Genomic DNA, 22,373 nt, shown 5'->3' with positions numbered 1-22,373 from the left:
CCATCTTTGCTTCAGATCCATCTAGATTTGCACATTCACGACAGAGTGTATCAGGGTCAAAATAATCCAAAGCCCCTTACTCTGCAGAAACTCATTATCTGAGACATCCTTTCTGAAATTCACCACGGTAAACGTGGTGAAATCAGACCCCAATGTGGCTAGAGCAGCGATTTTTAATGTTTTTCATCTCGTGGCACACTGACTTCTATGGTCTTCACCTCTTGTGATGTCGCTTCCCAGGAGACTCTTCTGGGTTCTGCGGTTCTGTTTCCAGGGTGACTGTATGTAGTAATAAATACTACAGACAGTAGTACCTGTTTGTAGTATTCAGCTCTGCCGGTGGAATACTCCTTCGCTCTGCCAGCAGAGGAAGAGGGACAGACAAGTCATTACTACAGACAGCTCCCCTAGAAACCAGGAACGTTTCTTAGCCATTCTCAACCTTTGTGCTCCTAACTCCTGCAACACACCTGTAGACTTTTCATGGCACATCAATGTGCCATGGTACACCAGTTGAAAATCGCTGTGTTACGAACATACAAGCCCCACTAGATCAGGCCGAGAGCCCACCTATCCCAGCTTCCTGAACCTCATAGTGGTGTACCAGGTGCCTCTGGGTGGAGGGAGGGTGGGCCCCTGGGGGGAATCAGAGATGGGAGGGGAGTGGGGACAGCAGCAGAGACTGCCGCCAAATCCTATATCCCCCTCTCAAACTGCTCTGCCCGACATGGGCCTCCTTCGTCCAAGGAGACTCATTGCTGCCAGCAACATAGAGTAAGGGAACCAATGTTCCTTCACCCTGAGGAAGCTCTGGCAGCTGGTTCGGCCTCACAGCATATAGAGGCAACCATTTCAGCACCGCTTTACCTCTCAGTGGCACCGGACCATAGGATTGGGCTGCCCAGCTTCAATCCTATCCACCTTTACCTGGGCGTAAGTGGGAGTATTTCTTTGCATTCATTGCCACAAACATTCATGGGAAATACTTTTACTTATAGAGAAACCAATTTTGCTGCAGGCCAGGGTTCTTCAGCTTGTGAGTCATGACCTCACGTGGAGGCTTGCGGCAACCTTTCCAAGCCTGTGCAAGAAAGAGCTTGGATCAAATTCAGTAATGGTACTGCCCTACCAAAACTGAGTTCTTGAGAAAACCCTGCATAGCCTCTTCTCACCGTTTTGCCCCACATCCCGTAAGGCCAGCTCTGCTCAGGCCTGGGTTGTTGTGAAGAGACAAGAGGTGGGAGAAATGGGGTAGGTAGGGACGGGGGATTGGTTGATTCCATGTAGGGATAGCGGCAAGATTGGCAGAGAGCCGCCAGTCTCATTATTTATTTGTTTTTTGGGGGTTGTGGCAGAAAAAAGGTTAAAAATCCTCAGGCTGCACAAGCTGAAAAGAATCCCACAATACTGGACAAGCAGTTGCCAAGGGGACATCATCAGACATTGTCAATGTGGCATCCAAGTCGCGACGAATACGATCGATTTTATCTGCAAAGAGTTGGGCAAACACGTCACAGCGGCTGACCGTGTATTCCTCCTGGACTACCGAAGGGGCCTGATGAAGGAGGCCCCGCACCACACGGAATAGCTCTGCCGGACGGCTATCAGCAGACGCAATGGTAGCAGAGAAGAACGATCTCTTCGCTGCTACCACCGCCACGGAGTAGGCTCTATAATGAGCTCTACTCCGTGTCCGATCAGATTCATCATGAGTTTTCTGCCACCGTCGCTCTAGACGCCTGCCCTGCCATTTCATCATTCGCTCCCTCTCTTGAGAGTTTTCGGCGAGGCCTGAAAACACTGTTGTTTAAACAAGCCTTCTGATTTCTGGCCGCCTTAACTTTTTTATACATCTTTTAGTTTTACAGGCTTGATTCCTCAGTGATCTGCTCTTTTACTCTGTCTTTTAATCTGACTACTGTTTTTATGGCCTCTGTAGTGTGTTTTTAAATGTTTTTATCTGCTATGTATTAATGTTTTTAAAATCTGTTTTTTTTAAATATGTTGTTAGCCGCCCTGGGTCCCGTTAGGGAGAAGGGCGGGATAAAAATAAAGTTTTATTTATTTATTATTATTTAAAACCGTTGCTGTAGGCTCACTGATATGCTTAACAAGAGTTAAGTTCCAACAGCATATTTCTGGTCACTAAAAATCACCAAACTTCTAAATAAAGACACCAAATACTTCTAATGTTGACCACTGAAATAAACGTGAGCTTTCTGGGACAAAGAAAACCCATGCAGACATGGAGAGAACATGTCACTACACATAGACAAGCGGGAACTGATATTTTTCCTCAGCAACATTAAAACAAAAGGACTTATAAGGAAACTCTTTTAAGTGAGGACCTGTGCATACTGCTTTTCAACCAGAGTGGTTCACAAAGCTGTTTACATGGTAAAATAAATCAAATAGTTCCCTGCCCCTAAAGAGCTCCCAGTACGTAAGTGTGCTTAGGATTGGGAAAGCCTTGATGATACTGCTCTTGATCACGACGAGGGTGATGATGATGATGATTTTATAATTAGTTTATAAGAGAGCCATCATCATTCAGGCCACTTTAGAGTCACCAAGCAGAAGATGTAGCTCTGTTCTCCATCCTGAAGAATTTACAATTGAAGCTGGCAGGTGGAGGGGAAAGACAATGTAAACAAGGGCTTAATATGATTTAAGGCTCCAAGCCTATGCACACCCACTTGGGAATATGTCTTGTTGAATTGACTTTTGTGTGGCCACGCACAGGACTAAGTTGTGTAACTGTGGGGTTTACGTGTAACCATTCCTAAGGGGGTTGAACAAGGTCAAAGAGTTTGCGGATGATGCAGATAATAGAGGTTATAACTCAGGGGGAAAAATAGAGCAGCCAACTTTCTCAGAGCACTGTTTACACTTTTTCTCCCCTTCGCCTCTGCTCCAGTCCGGCTAATAATAACCCTGGTCTTTTTTCAGTTCTTATCCTTGGGTAATACTCTGTGCCGGGCAGTATTTTTAGCTTGGCAGTTGAACAGCTGTTCTGCAAAAGCTTCCTGAAGTGGGACGGAGTCCCAGGCAACTTATCACACTGCAAACTGTATTGTTTAAATGGAAAATTCAAGGGAAGAATTCCTATATGCTTGGGCCATCATCCAGCAGAACTTTCTCCTGTGCCAGCCCCACTGGGCTTTTGTGAATCATCTTCCCCCTCTGAATGGGGTCCTGAATGGGAACTTTCAGTCTCCAGGGCCTCATGTGTACCAAGCAGGTAGGATCACACCTCTGGCACTGCAGGGCCAGGGCTGAACCCTGAGAGATCTGAATTAGGGCTTGATGACACTGTTTCTGAGCAGGTGCAGAGAGCATTTCCTCCATCATCAACGATCAGGGAATGTTTCTAGAACTCTGGCAAGTACTTAGGCTACAATCCTATGTGCACTTTTCTGGGAGTGAGCCCCATTGACTCTACTTTGATTGGCTTCCGAGTAGACATTCTCCCCCTACCTGTGACCTGCGCGGCCACCTGTTTAACCCAAGCTGTGTCAACAGATCAGAAGGTAGAGGTCTTCTTTCCACCCTCACCCCCTCTGGAGCTTTCTGCCCTCTCTCCCTTACTCCTCCTGCAGGCTTACTCCTGGGCCAGCAGCCCCAGCCTGCCTGTACGACTTCCTCCCCAGGGCCAGATCTGCACCCCAGAAAGCGCTGCGAGAAACCACGAGGAGATCGACCCCCCCCTCACGTGTCTGTGCCAGTCGTGGGAACGCGCAGTACTCACGCGTCTTCCTTTTTTGCGGTCAATTTGAATCAGGGGCACCAGATTGGCCATGCTGGGAGGAGTTTGGGGCCTCTTCCTCCTCCTTCTCCTCTGCCTGGGGCTAGCCGGGCTCTGCCTCCTGCGCACATGGGCTGGGGCGCTGGAGTGGCTGGCGCGTCCGCGGCTCTGCTCTCTCCAGCAGGCAAGGCAGGCAGGCGGGGCGTTGTAAAGGTGGATCAAGCGCGGTTGCAAAGTGCACCGCCCCGGGGAGAGCCCCGGGGCAGGGAGCCAAAGCCCAGGCTTGGGGGAGGGAAGGGTTGAGATGCTGGCTCCTGCCCTCCCTCCGGAGTGGAAGCGGATCAGCCAATTCGGAGTCACTCCAGAATCTACCTGCTTGCGCCTAGGAGCCAGGCAGGACGGGGCTCGCCCCCCGGAGAGCGTGGGCGCCCGGCACACCTCTTGCCAGCGGTGGGGGGGCAGGCTGTGGCTCGGCCAGGTCTGTGTCGCTCCGGAGCGCTGCTGGGGGGAGCCTGGGAGGCGCGCTGACTCGCCCTCGGGCTGCAGAGCCACACGGCTCCTGCCCCCAGGCAAGGATCCCGGAGCCAGAGCCGATGGGAGCGCTCGCGAGTGGCTGAAAGAGCCTCATTGTTCTTCCACGCGGTCCCATCGCCAGTTTGTGTACATAGTATACGGGGCCAGGGGGAAAAGCCGGACCGGCACCGCATGGAATGGACCCTGGACTGAGTGTTGGGCTAGTCAGGACGGACAAAAGAAAAGATTTCTTGCCCCAGCGTATCATCAGCCCGTGGAACTCCTTGCCACAGGATGTGGTGATGGATGAGGGGGATACTCTTGCCTCTCACACAGCACCAGCAGGCACCCACTGGAATGGAGTGTTGGGAGAGTTAGGACACAGATTTCTAGTTTACCCAGTGTGTAACTGGTCTGTGGAACTCCCTGCCACAGCATGTGGTGAAGGCATCTGGCCTAGTTGCCCTTTAAAAAGGGATTGGACAAATTTTTGGAGGAAAAGTCCATCACTGATTACAAGCCGTGATGGTAAATGCAACCTTCTAGTCCTAAAAGTGGGCTCTATCTGAATGCCAAATGCAAGGGTGGCACCAGGATGCAGGTCTCTTGTGTGCTCCCTTGTGGGCCACTGTGAGATACAGGAAGCTGGACTTGATGGGCCTTTGGCCTGATCCAGCAGGGCTCCTCTTATGTTCTTATGGATAAATGAAGCTTCAGACACATGAGAACAGCTGCCTGGAACCTGAAACCATTCCAATGTGAGGCTTTTTCATCAACCCCTTTCTTAGCTAAAACTTATGAGGTCGGCACTGACATTTTGCAACTCATGATTGTAGAAGAAACAGTGAGGGGGACAGTATTAGAAACACATGAGAACAATATTTGGGAAATGGTATCTGCGCAGTAGCATGAGGTTAACCCTTTCCCAGCCAAAAAGTGGAGAAATAAATGGGAATGAGTGATCAAACACACAAGTGATGGAAATAGTTTAAAAGCCTTCTCTAGTTCCCTCTTTCAGGCTAGAAATGATTTTCAGGGGGGGGGGGGATGCCAGAGTGCCAACTTTTCAGCAAGACAGACTACCCCAAATCATAAGTCCCATTGGGTAAGATGGGAATGCAATACACAGCAACTTACAAAATGTCCCCAAATTTCACATTCTGGTGCTTGTCCTGGGCAGTAAGCAAGAGTCCAGAAAAAAAGAGGGGGTGAAATACCTGCTTCTTCTGTGTTTTGGTGGGCCAACCAAATTCACAAGTGCTGTTTCATTCATTAGGTGATATGTAGTAAGCCACAAAATTTCCCCTCTTTTTAAGTTCTGGTACCCATTCCAGGTAATCAACGGAATTCCAGAAAAAAAAAGACTGAGAATGTCAGCTTTTCAGTTATTTCCCAGCCAAAATTGTAAGTCCCATCAGATTAAGTGGGAGTGATGCAGGAAGTCACAAAAATGTTCCAAATTCCACATCCCTGTTTCAGTTCAAGCAAAAAAAAAAAAAAATTAGTCCAGAAAAAAACATCTTGAAAAGTCAACTTCTGAATGAAGAATGCCAACCATTTCAGGTTCATTTCAGGTTCATCATTTTAAGTTCAATTGGACTGGATGGGAATTGTGGTGAAAATTCCTGATTTCCCACCTATTTGTAGTGTAGGTTGCTCCCCATTCTACGACGTACTACAAGAACAAGGGAGCAAGCCACAATGATTCCATAAAGTCATACACAGATTCTGAGAAAGAGCCTAGAATGCCAACTTTCCAGGTATATTTCCCAACCCTAGTTTGCCCCCCAAAAAGGAAAAAAAAATCTTTCAACACAGAAAAGTCTTTACAGTGGTGGCAAAACAAATCAAGGAATGATGACTCTCCCTCTCAAAGCAGCTGCTTTAAGATAGGGCTGGGGGGGCAGCAATGCATGCTGTATCCTATTCTTCTTCCCAGGCCAGATCCGCCATCATGGATCATCCCAGACTTCCGCTGGGGATTTAGAAGGCGCAGGTCTGAGTAGACCCATTGTTGCAGCTGGGGCTTTCCTGGGGCCAAGGGAACAACCATCCCCTTACCTTGAGGAGACCTCCAGACTACAAAATCCCCCCCCCCACCGAATACAGCGCAAGCCACACTGGCCCTGTTGCACTGGCACTAGGAATTTCAATAGGTTTGGGTTGCTATTTATTAAAAGCACATTCAGGCAAGCAAAGGGTTGTAAAATTGTAGTGTTGCAGGAGGCCATTTCCAAAATATTGCTTTCATGTTTTTCTGTGTTTTATGTGTCTCTTTATTTAAAAAAAAAAAAAAAGTCTGTTCTGACCAGTTCTGAATGGGTTCTGGCGGTGAAGGGGTTAATAAAAAGTCATATTGGAACCATAAAAGTAATTCTGGAATGGTTTCAGATTTAAAACATGTGCCTGCAGCACATTCTGTTGTTTTCTGACATCCCTTTCATTCATTAAGCATCCATTCCATCTTTTTCCATTCCAGCTTTTACACCATCTTCACATTATGTAATTCAATTGTCCAACTGCATGTTTGTGGCCACTTTGAAAAATAAAATACCAAGAAGCTGTTTTCTGTTGATGGGACTGGAAAGTATGTTAGAAGGAGAATAACTATAGAAGCAAAAGATCTGAGAGAGTGATATGAGTGGAGGCTGAAGGGCCGATAGGGCTGGGTGCCCCTCACCCATCTGCTGCCCAAAGTGACTGCCTCAATTGGTCTCAGGTCCAGAACCCACCAGGCACAACTGGTCTCAATGTCAAACTGATCCAGTATGTGGCGCAGGTCCTGTGTTAGATCTGATTATCTTTATGAGCAGGGAAGATGGTGTTTTGTGGGTGTGGGACCTTGTTACAACAATGGCACGGGAAGATCACTGTCTGAGGAAGGTAGTTGTTGCTGCAGGGGTTGCAGACCTATTTAATTTAAGCTGATGGATCAGGATGGTTTTCACATCGTCCCCAGAGTCGTCTCACCCAATATCACCAGCTGTCATGAAAAAGCCAGAGACTAGAGGCTCCTTCATCAGACTAGATCAGAGATTGTCAACTGGTGTGCAGCAAAAGGTCCACACCTGTGCAATTTGAAGCACAGTGTTTGGTAATCACTGGACAAACTCTTCTGGGTCCTGTGGCTCTAGGACCCAGGTTTCTAGGGCAATTGTCTGTAAGAATGAAGTGTCTGTGCCTCTTCCTCCACCAGCAGAGCTGTTAACTATGGATGGATGTCCTAGAAACAGAGTTGCAGAACCCAGAAGAGTCTCCCAGAAGCCAGATGTGACATCCCAAGAGGCAAAGACCATAGAGGTCAGTATGCCATGGGAAGAAAAACACTGAAAATCGATAGGCTAAATAATAAGCAAAAGAAGGATCCTGATTTTATGAATTGCAGATGTTTGGGTTACCCACAGTTATAACCTATATCCCAACTATCCCCCCCTCTTCTTTTGTTTACCATCTAGCCAGATGAAGGAGGCTGTAAGATTTAAAAGCTTGCAGTTTGATGCCATGTTACTTTTTGACTGGTTCTAATGAGGACATTACTTTGGATTGAGGATTTTTCTGAAAAGCTTGGATTCTCCATACTGCAGACAACATCTTCTCTCCTCTACAAGATCACAATTGTTGCAGTCAGTCAATTGTACTGTCCCTCTCGACCGCTACCCACGCTCCTAGTCAGTGCCAAGAGACAGAGAGAACCATCCTTGGTGCAGAATCATGGCGCAACCTATGCCAGTAGAATCCGCCCTGGCAATGCAAGCCTTTCCTATTGGACCTGGCATTCACCAATCAGGATTATTGAAGCATGGGGTAGTTTATGTTCCAGTGATTGTCCAAAATGTGGTTTATGTTGTCATCCCCGTGTAGATGCTGACCATCCCAGGTTCATTTTGTGAAAGTCAAACAATAGAAAACGTAACACTTTCAGTTGATCAGACCACTTCTATCTTCTTCTGATCCTTAGAGGGCACCACCAACATTTTCTCAACCTTGGCCACATCCATCAAGAATTTGAGGGAAAGCCTCCAAAATAAGACTTCTCAGAAGGCTCACTCCAATCAGAGCTGGCTGTTAACAGTGACCGCTATTGCTGAAAAAGAACTGTAAAGCACTTTCCAGCAGTACAGCTCTCAAGATGCTGGCAAGGAGATTGGAGCCTTCCTGCATGCACCATCAGCTCTCCTGAGCTGCCTGCCAAAACAGATAACTCAGCAGGAGAGGCAGAAGGGGTAGGGGAGGATGGAACTGGGGCAAGGAGAGGGGAGGAATGGGGGCAGGGAGGCTGTGGGAGGGGGTGGATTTGGCAGCAGTGGTGTATACCAGATCCTATCCCCCTTTCCTCAAAGTGCTCTAGTGAAATCACTAGTGCAGGTCTGAGAAAATCCACTTTGGGGAGTGGGAAGCTTAGAAAGGTGTAAGGGGATTTAAACCTCTTTCACCTCTGTCCTGATCCCTCCCCCCGCCCTGCTGGATACAATATACCCATTTTTGGTACAGCTGCACCAGCAGAGTGGGGGAAGGATAGGACTAGGCTGTTAATCACCAAGTTTCATCTCATTATTAATTTCACCCTGGTGAAGATTGGAAACTTTTTTCCCCCCTCACTTTTTTCCCCCCTTAATAGAAGCCTATTAAAAATCTGATTTACCACTTCAGAGAGTGCATGAAAAAAAGTTGGACTTGTTAACTTCATCAAAAGCTTTCCTGCCCTCGGGACAAACCCTTTCGACACGCCCTGGAGAGTTACATAACTGATGGTGTTGAGGCATGTGATGTGCAAAGAGAAGAGATTCTTGCCTTTTTAGTTCTCTGTTCTAAATTAGCCAATTGCAATGATGAACGGTTTACATAAGAAACGCTAATGAAATGATGTGGTGCGCACAGATATACTCATAGGGTACATCTGCAGTAGATACTTTCTTAACCGCTTCCATATACCTGTAGTAAGGTACTGCATTCATTTCCTTAGTTACCATTTCCAGCAAAATGAAACATTAGAATGTAGAAAATGCCAACAGCAATAGCATTTATGTTATGAATTTGATGCTGGAGACTGTCCTTTTTTTTACATGTTTTGATTCTAGAACAATCTAAGAAACCATCCTGTCTCTTGGCAGCCATTGCTTGTATCCTGCATATGTTCCCTCTCAGTTACACTACTACTCTTCTTGCCCAGACATTTCATATTGAGAGCCTAAGTGGTTCCAAAAGATTTTTTTTGGATTTCTTTTTGAATGGTGCTGGGGGAACACCCACAGTTTCAGTTTGATTGGGACTGGCAACTACAAGGAAAGTGGAGAATGTTTTTTGGGGAAAAAAAGGTACTACTTTTTTTTTTTTAATTCTAGGGAGTTTTGCATTTCTTTCCAAGTTATGTTTTTTTAATACCATGGTTCCTTGGCATCCGTGGTACCGGTATCTGTGAATGCTAAGGGACCCGGCCGCAGAGCAGTCTCTGGTGCTCCTGTAAGCTGGTTCTGGGCCATGCCAGTCCATGACCCCCTCCCTTGGCCTAGGATCGCCCCAGAATGCATTGCAGAAGCATTCGGGAACACTTCCACGATTCATCCTAGAGTGCTCCAGGGCCAAGGGAGGGGGCCTCAGCAGAACCCAGAACCAGCTTCCAGGAGCACCAGAGACTGCCCTGAAGCTGGTACATTTTGCGGCACTAAAGGTAGGAAATGCTTTTTAAACCTTTTAGAAGTGGATTTGATTATCCATGGATTTTGGCATCTTCAAGGGGTCCAGGAATGGAATTCCCATGGATGCCAGGTGCCCATTCTGTGCGGCAAGACCTGGCTTGAACCCTTGCTCTGAAAAGTTTTGAATCCCATGTCTTCTCCTTCATATTTTTTTTTTTTTTCATCAAATCAGCTTGATTTTATTTTTGGCACACTGAGATGTAATCTTATTTATGAGACCATAAATTATTTTGGCAATTGTATCCATTAATTGGAATTTGCATTGCATTACTTTGCATTCCTGCATGGTGCATGCCTTCATATGGCTATCTCACGTGCTCATCAGAGCAAATGTGTACTGGCATCTTTATTATCAGTCAATCCCTATGTCCATCTAAGCTTTTTCTGTGCCTGTCTCTGAAAGGTAGAGCCTGGAACTTGGACTACGTTATCAGTTGCCACATACCAGAAAGGACTGCTATAAATGCCTCAATGTTTCTCTGCTGTACTGTACCTTAGAGTAGATTGGCTCCAAAAGCAGCTTACAACGAGAGTCTTGAGTTTAAAAATGGGGTATACGTATAATAAATAAATATCTGGCCACATTGAGAAATAGAAAGACTGCTTTCAGAATAAGGCATGTGTTCTTGATTGGTGGGGCAGAGCTTACCTTACATTTATCTGCAGAATAGACTGTAGAAACAATTGGTTCAGTATTTTCTGAAAATGCTTACTTGCAAATTATCTCATTGAGCATACCATATTTGAAAGAACTGTTTGTATGCAATTTCAGGATCAAGCATTGCTTTTAGTATGATGAGTTACAGATCTCACGCCAAGCCTATATACAGGGGGCCGTACAAGTATTTTAATGTATACGTATTTTAATGGGCTCTAATTCAAACAGAAAGCCTGAGAACATCTAAGGGAAGCAATTGAAGAGATGGATGGAACCATCCCAGCGCATATGTTGGTGGATGTCTGCTCATCCCTTAATCTACGACAGGGGTGTCCAAAGTTTTTGGCTGGAGGGCCACATCATCTCTCTGACACTGTGTTGGGGGCCAGGGAAAAAAAAGAATTAATTTACATTTTAAACTTGAATAAATTTGCATAAGTTTACATAAATGAATATATTAAAGATGAATTTATATGAATGAATGAAGGTCTTGCAATAGGTCAAGGCCTATAAAAGGCCTTGCACAAAGCAAGGCTGGCCTTTCCTTTGCTGCCGCTACTGCATCACAGACATGAAACAGCAAGCAGTGGAGGGAGCCCTCATCCCACAGCTCAAACAAGAGGTCAAACAGTTGCCCTCACGCTGAGAGCAGTTGCATCGGGCCAGTGCGGGCTCCAGCAAATCTCTGGAGGGCCAGAGGCTCACTGGAGACTGGGGGCTCCCTGAGGGCATTGGGAAGCCTTGAGGGCCGCATGTGGCCCCAGGGCCGGGGTTTGGGCACCCCTGGTCTACAATGTCAGTGGTGTAAACATTTTGAGCACTTGGTCAACTAAATAATCAATTCACTGGGTCAAGCAACTGCTTCTGTGTACATATGCAGTGTATGCGTGAAATAATATATGTCTGAATTATAGCATAATAAATTTGACACCTATAAAGAGTGTGTACATTTTCTTGATATGCCTTGTAGTTTAAAATTATATTGTGAGAAATTCAGTTAAAAAAAGAAAAGAAAAAAATAACACTTAAGGAGACTTAGGGGGAGGAACCCTGGGAAAACAGGTTTCTGTCACAGTATACTGTTTCTAAATTTCCAAGATTTTATTAGTGGGAAATCTGGTGTTTGAGACACCACTTCCATGTTTCCCATATAAGACTGGGACTGCAATCCTCTGCACACTTTCCTGGGAATAAGCCCCACTGACCATAATGGGACTTACTTCTGAGTAAACATGCACAGGACTGCCTTATAGCAATTGACCATTGCAGCCTCCCAGGACTGGAGGCAAGTAAGCAGTTAATCAGGTCAGTGGGGATGGGGTAGCCCAAGAGCAATTTGGCCTGTGCCTGGCGCCTGAGCAACAAGTTCTCAGACCAAGCAGCCTGGCCAGGGCCTCTGAGAGGAATTTTATGAGGGGGTGCAAAGTTTCTTTTGGGCCCCTTCCCAAAGGGGGAGGGGGGCAATGGTGGCAGGCAAAATGTGTGTGTGTGGGGGGCAAAATAGGTCAGGGGGAGGATGCTGACAGCCAGAATAGACTTTGGAGCCCAGGTCTACCAGGCTTTTTGATGCGGAGCCCAGGTCTACCCAACCACGTGCCATTGGCAGCTAGATAAAGTAGTATGGAAAGATGCCTGATCTCATCTGATCTCGGAAGCTAAGCAGGGTCAGGCCTGGTTAGTACTTGGATGCGAGACCGCCTGGGAATACTGGGTGCTGTAGGCTTATACCATAGTCTTTCGAGACTGAAGGTTACCAACCAACCACATGGAAAACCAAACACACTCCTGAGTCTCTCTAAAATCTTTAAAATATAGAAAATCCATTGCAGAAAATTAGCATCTTCATATTTGAGTTCACAGTAGAATGGACAGTGTGCTGTGTGCACCAGAATGAACTTCTGCAGCAGCTGTAGCCCCGCAGGTGGGTCCCTGAGCTCCTGTACACTCCTTCATGGTTATCGGATCCACAAGCCAAAGAGCTCCTGTAGCAGGCCAGTTTCCTCCCAGATTTGACCCAGTGTTAAGGAGGGTCATGGATGCATTCCTGGGCCCGGTGTGCACGGCTTGCAGTAGTAGTTGCCAAAGCATGCAAGTGGTTGTGCCCTTCGCGCAGGCTGCAAGTTCAGGTGAGATGGGGAAATGCAAGAGCCCAGGAACTTTCTGGGCCCCCTCCTTTGGCTCCTGGGCCCCCTTTCTGACCCTGGGCCCGGGTACAAATGACCTCCTTTACCCCCGCCCCCAGTCCTGGACCAAGTAAGCAGCTCAATAGGACCTTACCAGCCTGTGTCACAAAAGCTTTTCGAATCTGTGGCTGCAATGCCAACCTCCGTTCACCAGCCCTGTTGGTGCCCTCATGCACCACAAAGCAGGGCAGCAGCTCCCTCTTTTGTTCAGCCACTGCAATAGCACAAACTGACTGGTTTCCGCTGCGGGAACCCTTGCTTTGAGGCTTCAGGTATGTTACACAGCGATTATTGCAATTGTGATGAGTTAAGTAGTGCCGTGATGTCCAGCGGTAAGATTTGTCAAAGGGCACAGTCTTCCAACTCCTTTGTACTATGCTGATATTACACTTTTCAACTCTCAGCCCAGGAAAATGAATCTTTTCAAAAAAATTCCTAGCCAGTTTTATTTAAGTGTGGAATGAATGGGGCATGGCTGATTTATAGTCCCTGGCTGGGAGCTGTTGGACTGCCATTCATAGCAGCCCCGGGTGCTGTTGCATGACCCCCTAGGAGATTTGGTATCCCTGCTCTTGTGTTTCTCAGAACTCAGCTGCATTTGTGAGTGGGTCAGACATCCATGCAGTAGTTATGGACCACACTCCCAATCTGCAGACACAAGCAGTCTAGCCCACAGCAGTGAAAGTGTGGAAGTCCTTTGATAAAATGAGAACGACCCCCCCTCCCCAAAAATCATTGATCTATTGCAAAATATTTGATGGCTGTGACCTTAAAAACGAATGACCATTATCAAAAGCGCAACCCTTTGCCCCCAAATGTACTGTTTGTTTGAAGTTTTTAAAATGAAAAAAAAACACATCACGTACCACTTTCTTCTTTGCAGCAGGGTTATTTTGAACCTCTCCGTTACTTTTCGCTTCTGTCTCCACTTTAGTATTGCCCATTTTCGGATCTGTTTCCACTTTAGTATTATCCATTTTCTGATCTGTTGAGGATAGAAAGAGTGATTTGCAATGAATTGTCTCAAAATTAACACATTTGTAAAGTTACCATGTAAATTTGCTGATATCAGACCATTGGACCATCCAAACTGTACAGCCAGCTCTGACTCACAGTGACTCTGCAGGATCTTCCACAACTTTGGGAAACTAACTAAATTCTATAGTTGGAGACTGAACCTGGAGCTGTATCTTATGTTCTTGTTTATGAGCCTCCTCGAGCATCTTAGTTTTTAAGAAGAAAAGTATAATATAGATTTTAAATAAACTATAGGGGTGCAAAAAATGAGTTCTTTATCTCAATCTCTCTTCCTGTTCGACTAACGCAGAAAAGCAGATGCTTTCTGATTAAAGTGTCTGGCAGGTCTCCTTGTCCTTCCCCATAGATTCCCATCTGTTCCTATTGTCCAACAAATCTTGCAAATCCTGTCCTTGTCCACTAAAGAACATCCAAATATGAGGATATTGTTGCTTAGAATCTCATTGCACTGCTTTTCTAAAATGTATCCAAAGTATAGGAAAGATATGGGGTACCAATGCTATTTAGACCCCAAGCTGTTAACATATCATGCAATAATAAATCACATTTATTTTGTTGGAATGTATACAACTAATGGGCTAACACTGCCCTGTGACAGATGCCTATTGCTTGTCTGTGAGACGCACTCTCCCCATTGGCTGAGTCGCGGTGATGTCATAGCATGCTCAGTAACGTTCTAATTGCTTGTGATCAACTTTTGAAACCTGATTTTATTTAAAATATTTGTATGTTATTGGTAACGATTAGAGTTTTGACAAGCTGTGCAGTTTCTGTGAGCTGCTTGGTTTGGCTGGGAAAAAGATTTCAAAAGTTGGTTTGGATGGGAAAAAGATGCATCAAGGATCATGCATTTTTGAAATCAAGCAGGAGAACTAGACTTAGAAGAAGGTTCAAGAGACAGAGAAACTAGGCAGAAGGAAGATTAAAATCCATGTGGTGGGCAGATGGATACAGTAGGTGGAGGGAAGGAAGAAGGAAGGGCTGAGGAAAATAAGGGCAGACAGAACCTTGAAGACAGGAAGGGTGAATGGAAAGTTTACACAAGGCCCCCAAATAAGGACAATTGCACTTGTACGTGTGTGAGTACCTGCATACAAAGGACAAAGTTAGCAAAGAGGTATTGCATTTAAATTGTGCACAAGAATAACTCCACCTGTGTTGTCTTTAATTAAGCACAATGGCTGTCCAGCCATTGCAAAGATGATCCTTTTGCCCTATTCCTGGAAGTGAGGAACCCTTCATACAGCTGAACCAGAAGAAGAATTTAGGTTGCTGGACTTAATTACAGTGCTGCAGTTAGGGTAAAGCCCAGATGTTAACATTGTTACCCAATAGAGGTCCTCAGATCTGTTCCATCCTTGTCTCCAAAAGCCATCACAGTGAATGAGGATGCCTTATAACATGCTGCTTAGGACTCATTGTCATCCCAAAGAAAGGGAGGGCCACTTTTCCCACACACTTGAGATATCCAGCCTTGTCTTTACATATCTATTGAGAGCGAGCAGACATTAATTATAGTTTCTTCTTACACTAATAATTAACATCTGAAATATATTCCACAGATCAAAGAGCAAGACTTGGGTACAGGTATGGTGTCTCCACGGAAAAACCAATTCAAGCTACCCAAAATTACAAACACTGTACTAATCAGCATATAAAACCAACCTCATTCCAAAGGAGAAGCCCTAGATATCCCTCCTCTTGGCAGCAAGGAGGATTCCTCTTTCCCATCTCCCTTGACCTTTGCAAGGGGAGTTCTTGAATGTATTGATAAGAAGCCTTACTGCATGCCAATGTGGCCATGAGGCATCTTAGTTTGTGCTGGGAGGAACCTGAGCAATTAACTCTGCATGACACCTCTTTAAGTGGTAAATTTAGGTTGCAATCTTGTACCTATCTGGGAGTACGTTTGGTTAAACTCAATGGAACATACTTCTGAGCAGGTATGCCTAGGTGTGTGCTGTTAGTATGTCAGAAACAATGTTCTAATATTTTGTTTTACTTTAAAAAAAAAAAAGAAAAAAAGCTACACTATATTTTCCCATCCCAGTGGGAGCTGCTGAAGGTGGCTTATAATTTTTTTTTTAAAGTACAATAAATAAATAATTGCACTGCATCAAATTAAAAAGCAATGAAAAACCACTGACAGCAACAGTGCATAAATATTCATAGTACAGGCTGGTCCTCTTTATCTGCAGATTCAGGACCTGCAGGTTTGACTTTGCAGTCCTGACCCGCATCTGGAGGGCCTCATCAAACCTCCTGCACATGACTTAGGTGCCTTCTGGTTACGCCCGGAATGTTGCATGCAACCTCTCTGCACCTCAGAACATCTCCAGACACAACCAGAAGGCACTTTCAGCCATATCTGGAGGCATTCTGAGGGCCCCCTTTGGATCTCGGTGTCCGTGGGGGCAGGGCCTCTGAGCGGAATTTTATCAGAGGGTACAAAGTTTCTTTTGGGCCCCTTCCCAAAGAGGGAGGGCATGAAACAGACTGGATGGGGGTGGCATTGGGGATGGGCAGAATGGGGGCAAAACAGGCAGGAGGAAAGTAGCAACAGCCAGAATAGTCTTTGGAGCCCAGGTCTACCAGTCTTTCCAATGCAGAGCTCAGATCTACCTGCCTGACTGGCGCTGGCAGCTAGATACAGTAAAACAGAAAACCAAACACAATCCTAAGTCTCTCTAAAAAAATTGTCAAATATAGAAAATCATTGCAGGAGATTAGTAGCATTGTTCACACTAGAATGGAGAGTGTCCTGTGTACACCAAAACTAAATTCTGCAGCAGCTGCAGTCCCATAGCTGTGTCCCTGAGCTCCTGTACACTCCTGTAATTCTCCGCACTCCTTCATGGGAAGTGAATCCACAAGCCAGAGAGTGACTGTAGCAGGTCAGATGTGACACTACACAGATGTGTAGCAGGTCCTCCCAGATGTGACACTGTTAAGGAATGTATGCATTCTTGGGCCTGGTGTGTATGGCTTGTGGCAGTAGTCACCACAAAGCAGGGCTTTTTTTCTAATGGAACGCGGGGGGACGCAGTTCCGGCACCTTTTGGCAGGGGCTCCTCCCCTTTGGAGGCATTGGGGGGGGAGCAAAACAGAGGCATTCTCTGGGTGGGTGCTGGGGGGTGCAGGGTGGGCGGGCGCCTGGCCCCTGCCTGACCGCACAATGACCCCCTCCTGCCCCCATCCCCAAGCTCTCGCCTAAGCCCAGCCCACCTCCCCTCCACCCGCAGTCTGCTTCCCCGCGCAGCTTCCAAGCCGGTGGAGGGCGCGGGGGGACACGCACTGACGCCGATGAGGAGGATGGACAGCCAGCCAGCCAGCCAGCCAGGGAGACGGGCTGCGGCACCCACAGAACGCCCAGGTACTGGCTTGGCGGAGGGGAAGGAAGCTGGCTGGTGCAGCCCCATGCCAATCTGCAGCACGAGCCTAGGCATGTCTACTCAGAAGTAAGTCTCATTGTGCTCAATGGGGCTTGCTCCTGGGAAAGGTTGCATAGCCTTGCAGCCTGAGTAGACAGGCAGAGGAAGGGCTCTGAGGCTGCAGTCCTCTCCACACCTTCCTGGGAGGAAGCCCCACTGCCTCTAGTGGGACTGACTTCTGAGGAGACAGCCATAGGCTTTGGCTCTGAGGCTGCAGTCCTCTCCACACTTTCCTGGGAGAAAGCCCCATTGATTCTAATGGGACTGACTTCTGAGTAGACAGGCACAGGATTGGGCCCTGAGGCTGCCATCCTATCCACAGTAAGCCCCATTCACTAAAGTGGACTTCTGAGTAGACATGCATAGCATTGGGCTCTTAGGCTGCAATCCTAGGCACTTTCCTGGGAGTAAGCTCCATTGACTAGAACAAGACTTACTTCAGAGTAGACATACCTAGGATTGGGCTCTTAATCCTGGCAGAGATATATATCTGCACCCGTTTTCACATGCTAAGGGCAGGTGAAAAGGAATTCTACGTGTGTACAACGTGCTGTCCAGCCTTGCCGGAGATCCTCCTCATCCTTCCCCCACAAGCATGCCCTCCACCAGCCAGCGTTTGCAGCTCCTCTCCAGCAATGCACAGCAGCTGCTCAGGGCAGCAGAGAACATACAATTGCATGCCAAGCGCCTTCCCAAAGACACAGAGTATTCTGATACCTGAATTAAACCATATTTAATCGCTTGTTTGCAAACGTAGCTGTTTCTATGTGCACCTCAGGACCCCTCTCGTGTAAGAATTCCTTTTTTGTTCTTACTCCCGAAGTTGCTTAGAGTAATTTTACTACATGGAACTCATGTAAGCCATTTTTCAGAATCCATTCACTGCTTCCTCTCCTCGAAGTAGTGCCACACTACATACTACACGCTACAAGTGCACCTGTACAGTATTTTTCCACATGTGTAGAAAAAATAGCTAGGGGGAAGGGGATGTGGAGATTGACAGCCCAATCCTATGCATGTCTACTCAGAAGTAAGTTCATCTTTAGGGGGGGAAGCACATAAAAAATATTTTATTTCTCCAGTAAAAAAAGGTTTAAAAATAAATAAATAAATAAATAAATAAATAAATAAATAAATAAATAAATAAATAAATAAAAGATTAACAAGTTGTGAGTTCCTGCACTTTTTTTTTTTAAACAAAAAAAGCACTGCCACCAAGTGCCCATGGTTATGCCCCCAGCATCCCGCATGGGCAGTGAGCCTGGGTGAGATTGGAAAATGGAAGATCCCAGGAAATTTCTGGGCCCCCTCCTTTGGCTTCTGGGCCCCCTTTCTGACCCTGGGCCCAGGTACAAATTACCCCCTTTACCCCCCTCTCCTAGACTCTGTGAGGGGGGGGACCAGGAACAGATCCTCAACTGATGTTGAGGGCCATCCTATATATACTATAGTATAGTATTCTTGTTGCTATAAACTACTATTAATTTTTAAATGTTCTCTACTGTCTCTCTTTTGCTATCAGTGCACAAGGCAGTACACAATAAACAGAACCAACTTCATGAAAACATTTTTTAAATAAAATCACACCTGTAAAACAACCAGGGTTTAAAATGTGCAGTTAAAACTCTCCAGTTTAAATCCTCACAAATCAAAAACTTGACAGTACAGTACTAGTACCTCATGACATCCAAAAGCAAGTAAAGGCACAGAATGATGAACATCAGTGGAGAAAGGCAACACCTCGAGAAATAAGGCCCTGATCCAGGCCACCATTGCTGAGACCTCTTGGGGAGGAGGCACCCAAAGCAAACCTCTCCACCTGATCTTTAAAAAAAGAAGGTGGTCCCTAAGGTATGATGGGCCCCGGCCCATCATAGAATCATAGAGTTGGAAGGGACCCACAAGATCCTGTAGTCCTGCTGTAGCAGAAAATCCTCCTTGAGCATCTCCAGCAGGTGTTGAGTCTCTCTTTGAAGATCTCCAGTGAGACAGAACCCATCACCTCCCTTGGCAATCTGTTCCACAGCCGAATTGCCCTTACCATCAAGAATTTCTTCCCGAAGTCCAACCAGAATCTTCCCTCTTGCAGTTTGTATCCATTTGATCTAGCTCTGCTCTTGGAGGAAGTTGAGAAGAAAATGGTTCCTTCTTCCATATGACAGCCCTGAAGGTATTTGGAAGAGTGCTGTTCCGAAGGGCTGCCATATGGAAGAAGGAACAGATCTGTTCTCAGCTGCCTCAGGGAGTGCCAAATATTGCTCTGTCACTCTTCCTTGATTACATTTGGCTGCTGTGTGTTGTTTTTTTTTTTAAATTATCCGGTTCTATGCATCTGTACAGATTCATCAGTCTCTGTTAGATAACTTGGGTTCAGCCAAAGGTGAGCTCCACCAATCCTCCCCTCCTCCCGCCCTGCTCCCAGCCCCAGCATGCCTCTTCCCTGCCCTCTCCTCACTCTCCCCCCCACCTCCCCCCACACCGGAACGCTTCCTCTTCACCTCCCTCCATGCCCCCATTTATCTCTCTGCTACCTGGCAGTTCAGGTGACTGCTGAGCAGTGGAGCACCTGCTTTCCACCAGCGCTAGCCCAGTGGGGCTAGCTCTGGCGCTGAGCCAGCACTAAGCTCCACAAATGTGCCATATAGTACCTTTCCGACAGTGTGCACTGGGGCTAAGCCGGTGTGCAGAACTCAGGATTGGACTCATAAGAACATAAGAACAGCCCCACTGGATCAGGCCATAGGCCCATCTAGTCCAGCTCCCTGTATCTCACAGCGGCCCACCAAAGGCCCCAGGGAGCACACCAGATAACAAGAGACCTGCAAGGCTTCCTGGGAATTGTAGTTAAGAACATAAGAACAGCCCCACTGGATCAGGCCAGAGGCCCATCTAGTCCAGCTTCCTGTATCTCACAGCGGCCCACCAAACGCCCCAGGGAGCACACCAGATAACAAGAGACCTCATCCTGGTGCCCTCCCTTACATCTGGCATTCTGACATAACCCATTTCTAAAATCAGGAGGTTGCACATACACATCATGGCTTGTACCCCGTAATGGATTTTTCCTCCAGAAACTTGTCCAATCCCCTTTTAAAGGCGTCTAGGCTAGACGCCAGCACCACATCCTGTGGCAAGGAGTTCCACAGACCGACCACACGCTGAGTAAAGAAATATTTTCTTTTGTCTGTCCTAACCCGCCCAACACTCAATTTTAGTGGATGTCCCCTGGTTCTGGTATTATGTGAGAGTGTAAAGAGCATCTTCCTATCCACTCTGTCCATCCCCTGCATAATTTTGTATGTCTCAATCATGTCCCCCCCTCAGGTGTCTCTTTACCAGGCTGATGAGGCCCAAACGCTACAGCCTTTCCTCATAAGGAAGGTGCCCCAGCCCAGTAAACATCTTAGTCGCTCTCTTTTGCACCTTTTCTATTTCCACTATGTCTTTTTTGAGATGCGGCGAACAGAACTGGACACAATACTCCAGGTGTGGCCTTACCATAGATTTGGACTCTTAATCAGGCATATGTTTGGCCTGAGAGCTCCAAATTCCCTATCCACATCCTAAGGGTGAATAAGCTAGAATAGCTATTTTCAACCACTGTGACATGGCACATTAGTATGCCGTGAATGGTTCACAAGTGCGCTGCAGGAGTTTGGGGGAAGGGTCATTGAGTAGTAGGGCCATTTCGGGAGATCGAGGGGAGAGAGAACCAGTGTCATTCTTCAGTCAATTGTTTTTTTGGATATTATTGTGCGTTCGCTTGCACCGATGCATTTTGTTTGTCATTTCAATATCTTAAGGCTTTTTAAAATGATAAAATATATCCTTAAAAACTGATGATGTACTTTGACAATTGTAGCACCTTATCAGTGTGCCATGAGATGGAAAAAACTGAAAATGGCTAAACTAAGGGATACCCATTAAAAAATGTGCAAGCAGCTTAAGTGAAGATCAAGTCAGAGCAGGTGGAAGAGACTTTGGGCCCAATCCTATACAGTACGCACCCTGGCTTACTGCTGGTGTGCACCTTCACAAACATGCCGTAAGGCACATCTGTGGCCCTCAGTGCTGGTGGACCACTGCTGCTCTGAGGTCCTGCGGACTGCCAGGCAGTGGAGAGGTAGGTGGGGGTGTGGGGGGAGATGGGCAGGAGAAGTTCTGGGGTGGAGGGTGGACAGAGAGGAGGCATGCTGGGGGGAAGGTATGGGGTGGGAGTGAGGTGGAACTGGTGGAGCTTTGCTCTTGATTCTGTGGTGACCCTTTGCGGGCTAACCACCTTACCTGGGAAAGGGGACTAGTCCCTTTCTACTGAGAAGCCAGCAGCATTGCCTGGGTTGCGCACTGGATGCGGCAGCAGCCATTGTCAGCGCTGCAGCAGCCCTGCTTGCTGGGCAGCTCAGGATTGGGCTGTTTATCAGCAAAATGTCCAGCAAATTGGTCACTATAGGCTACTGATGCATCTTTCCCATCAGTATGGAGGTCAAGATACAACAGGCCCCTCATCGTATGGAAAAGGAAAAAGATGTCTGTCCACCACCATGATGAGTAGGTCTTAAAATGGAATCTAGCCTGGATTTAGTCAGAGCTTCTAGTGTCATTCTAGCATCTCCCCCACTCAGTGGTTCCCAAACAGTGAGCCACAGAAACCAGCCAGAGGAGCTGCAGAATCCTTGTGAAAAACCTGCGGCCCTGTATAAGGTATCAGATTGTAGCCCTAACAGGGAGCCACAGTCAGTGCCCCAGGAGGTGAAGGTAGCCACCAGTCAAAAAAGTTTGGGAACCACTTCCCTACCTGCGTCATCAGCCACTGCTCTCCAAGAGACTGGGGAGCTTGAGCTTCAGTCACCGGGAGAGAGCACTTGGGAGTGAGAATATCAGGTGCCTGGGTCATATCCCCTTTCCTGAAGTTGACCAGGCTCATCAAACAAGGAGGCGGGAAAACCCACAGAATCCATTCAGTTCCAACATTCTCCGGGTGCAACCATCCTAACCTGCTCCCATCTTGCAGAGGCTGGGAGCCACAGTAAACCTTAATGCTACAAGATAATGGACTATCCATGGCAAGGCAACCAACCACAGCAGCCCCCAACCAGGGCCTAGGAGAGG

The 22,373-nt window shown here is 46.8% G+C and overlaps 1 protein-coding gene across 1 annotated transcript in view; it reads right to left on the bottom strand.

The window, feature by feature from the left end:
* The window catches only part of SLC2A9 (solute carrier family 2 member 9), a 74,735-nt gene extending 53,279 nt beyond the window's left edge, over nt 1-21,456 (bottom strand). Inside the window, exons 1-2 of the mRNA XM_066632935.1 lie at nt 21,272-21,456; nt 3,749-4,304 (exon numbers count right to left, since the gene is read on the bottom strand). Of these exons, the coding sequence (XP_066489032.1) occupies nt 3,749-4,304; nt 21,272-21,456 (741 nt within the window). The remainder of the gene's footprint in view (nt 1-3,748; nt 4,305-21,271) is intronic.
* Nucleotides 21,457-22,373: the final 917 nt, after the last annotated feature.

This window comes from Tiliqua scincoides, chromosome 6, assembly GCF_035046505.1.
Source record: "Tiliqua scincoides isolate rTilSci1 chromosome 6, rTilSci1.hap2, whole genome shotgun sequence".
Taxonomy (NCBI): domain Eukaryota; kingdom Metazoa; phylum Chordata; class Lepidosauria; order Squamata; family Scincidae; genus Tiliqua; species Tiliqua scincoides.
The sequence above is the reverse complement of the archived record's forward strand: the minus strand, read 5'-3'. Positions and strand labels throughout refer to the sequence as shown.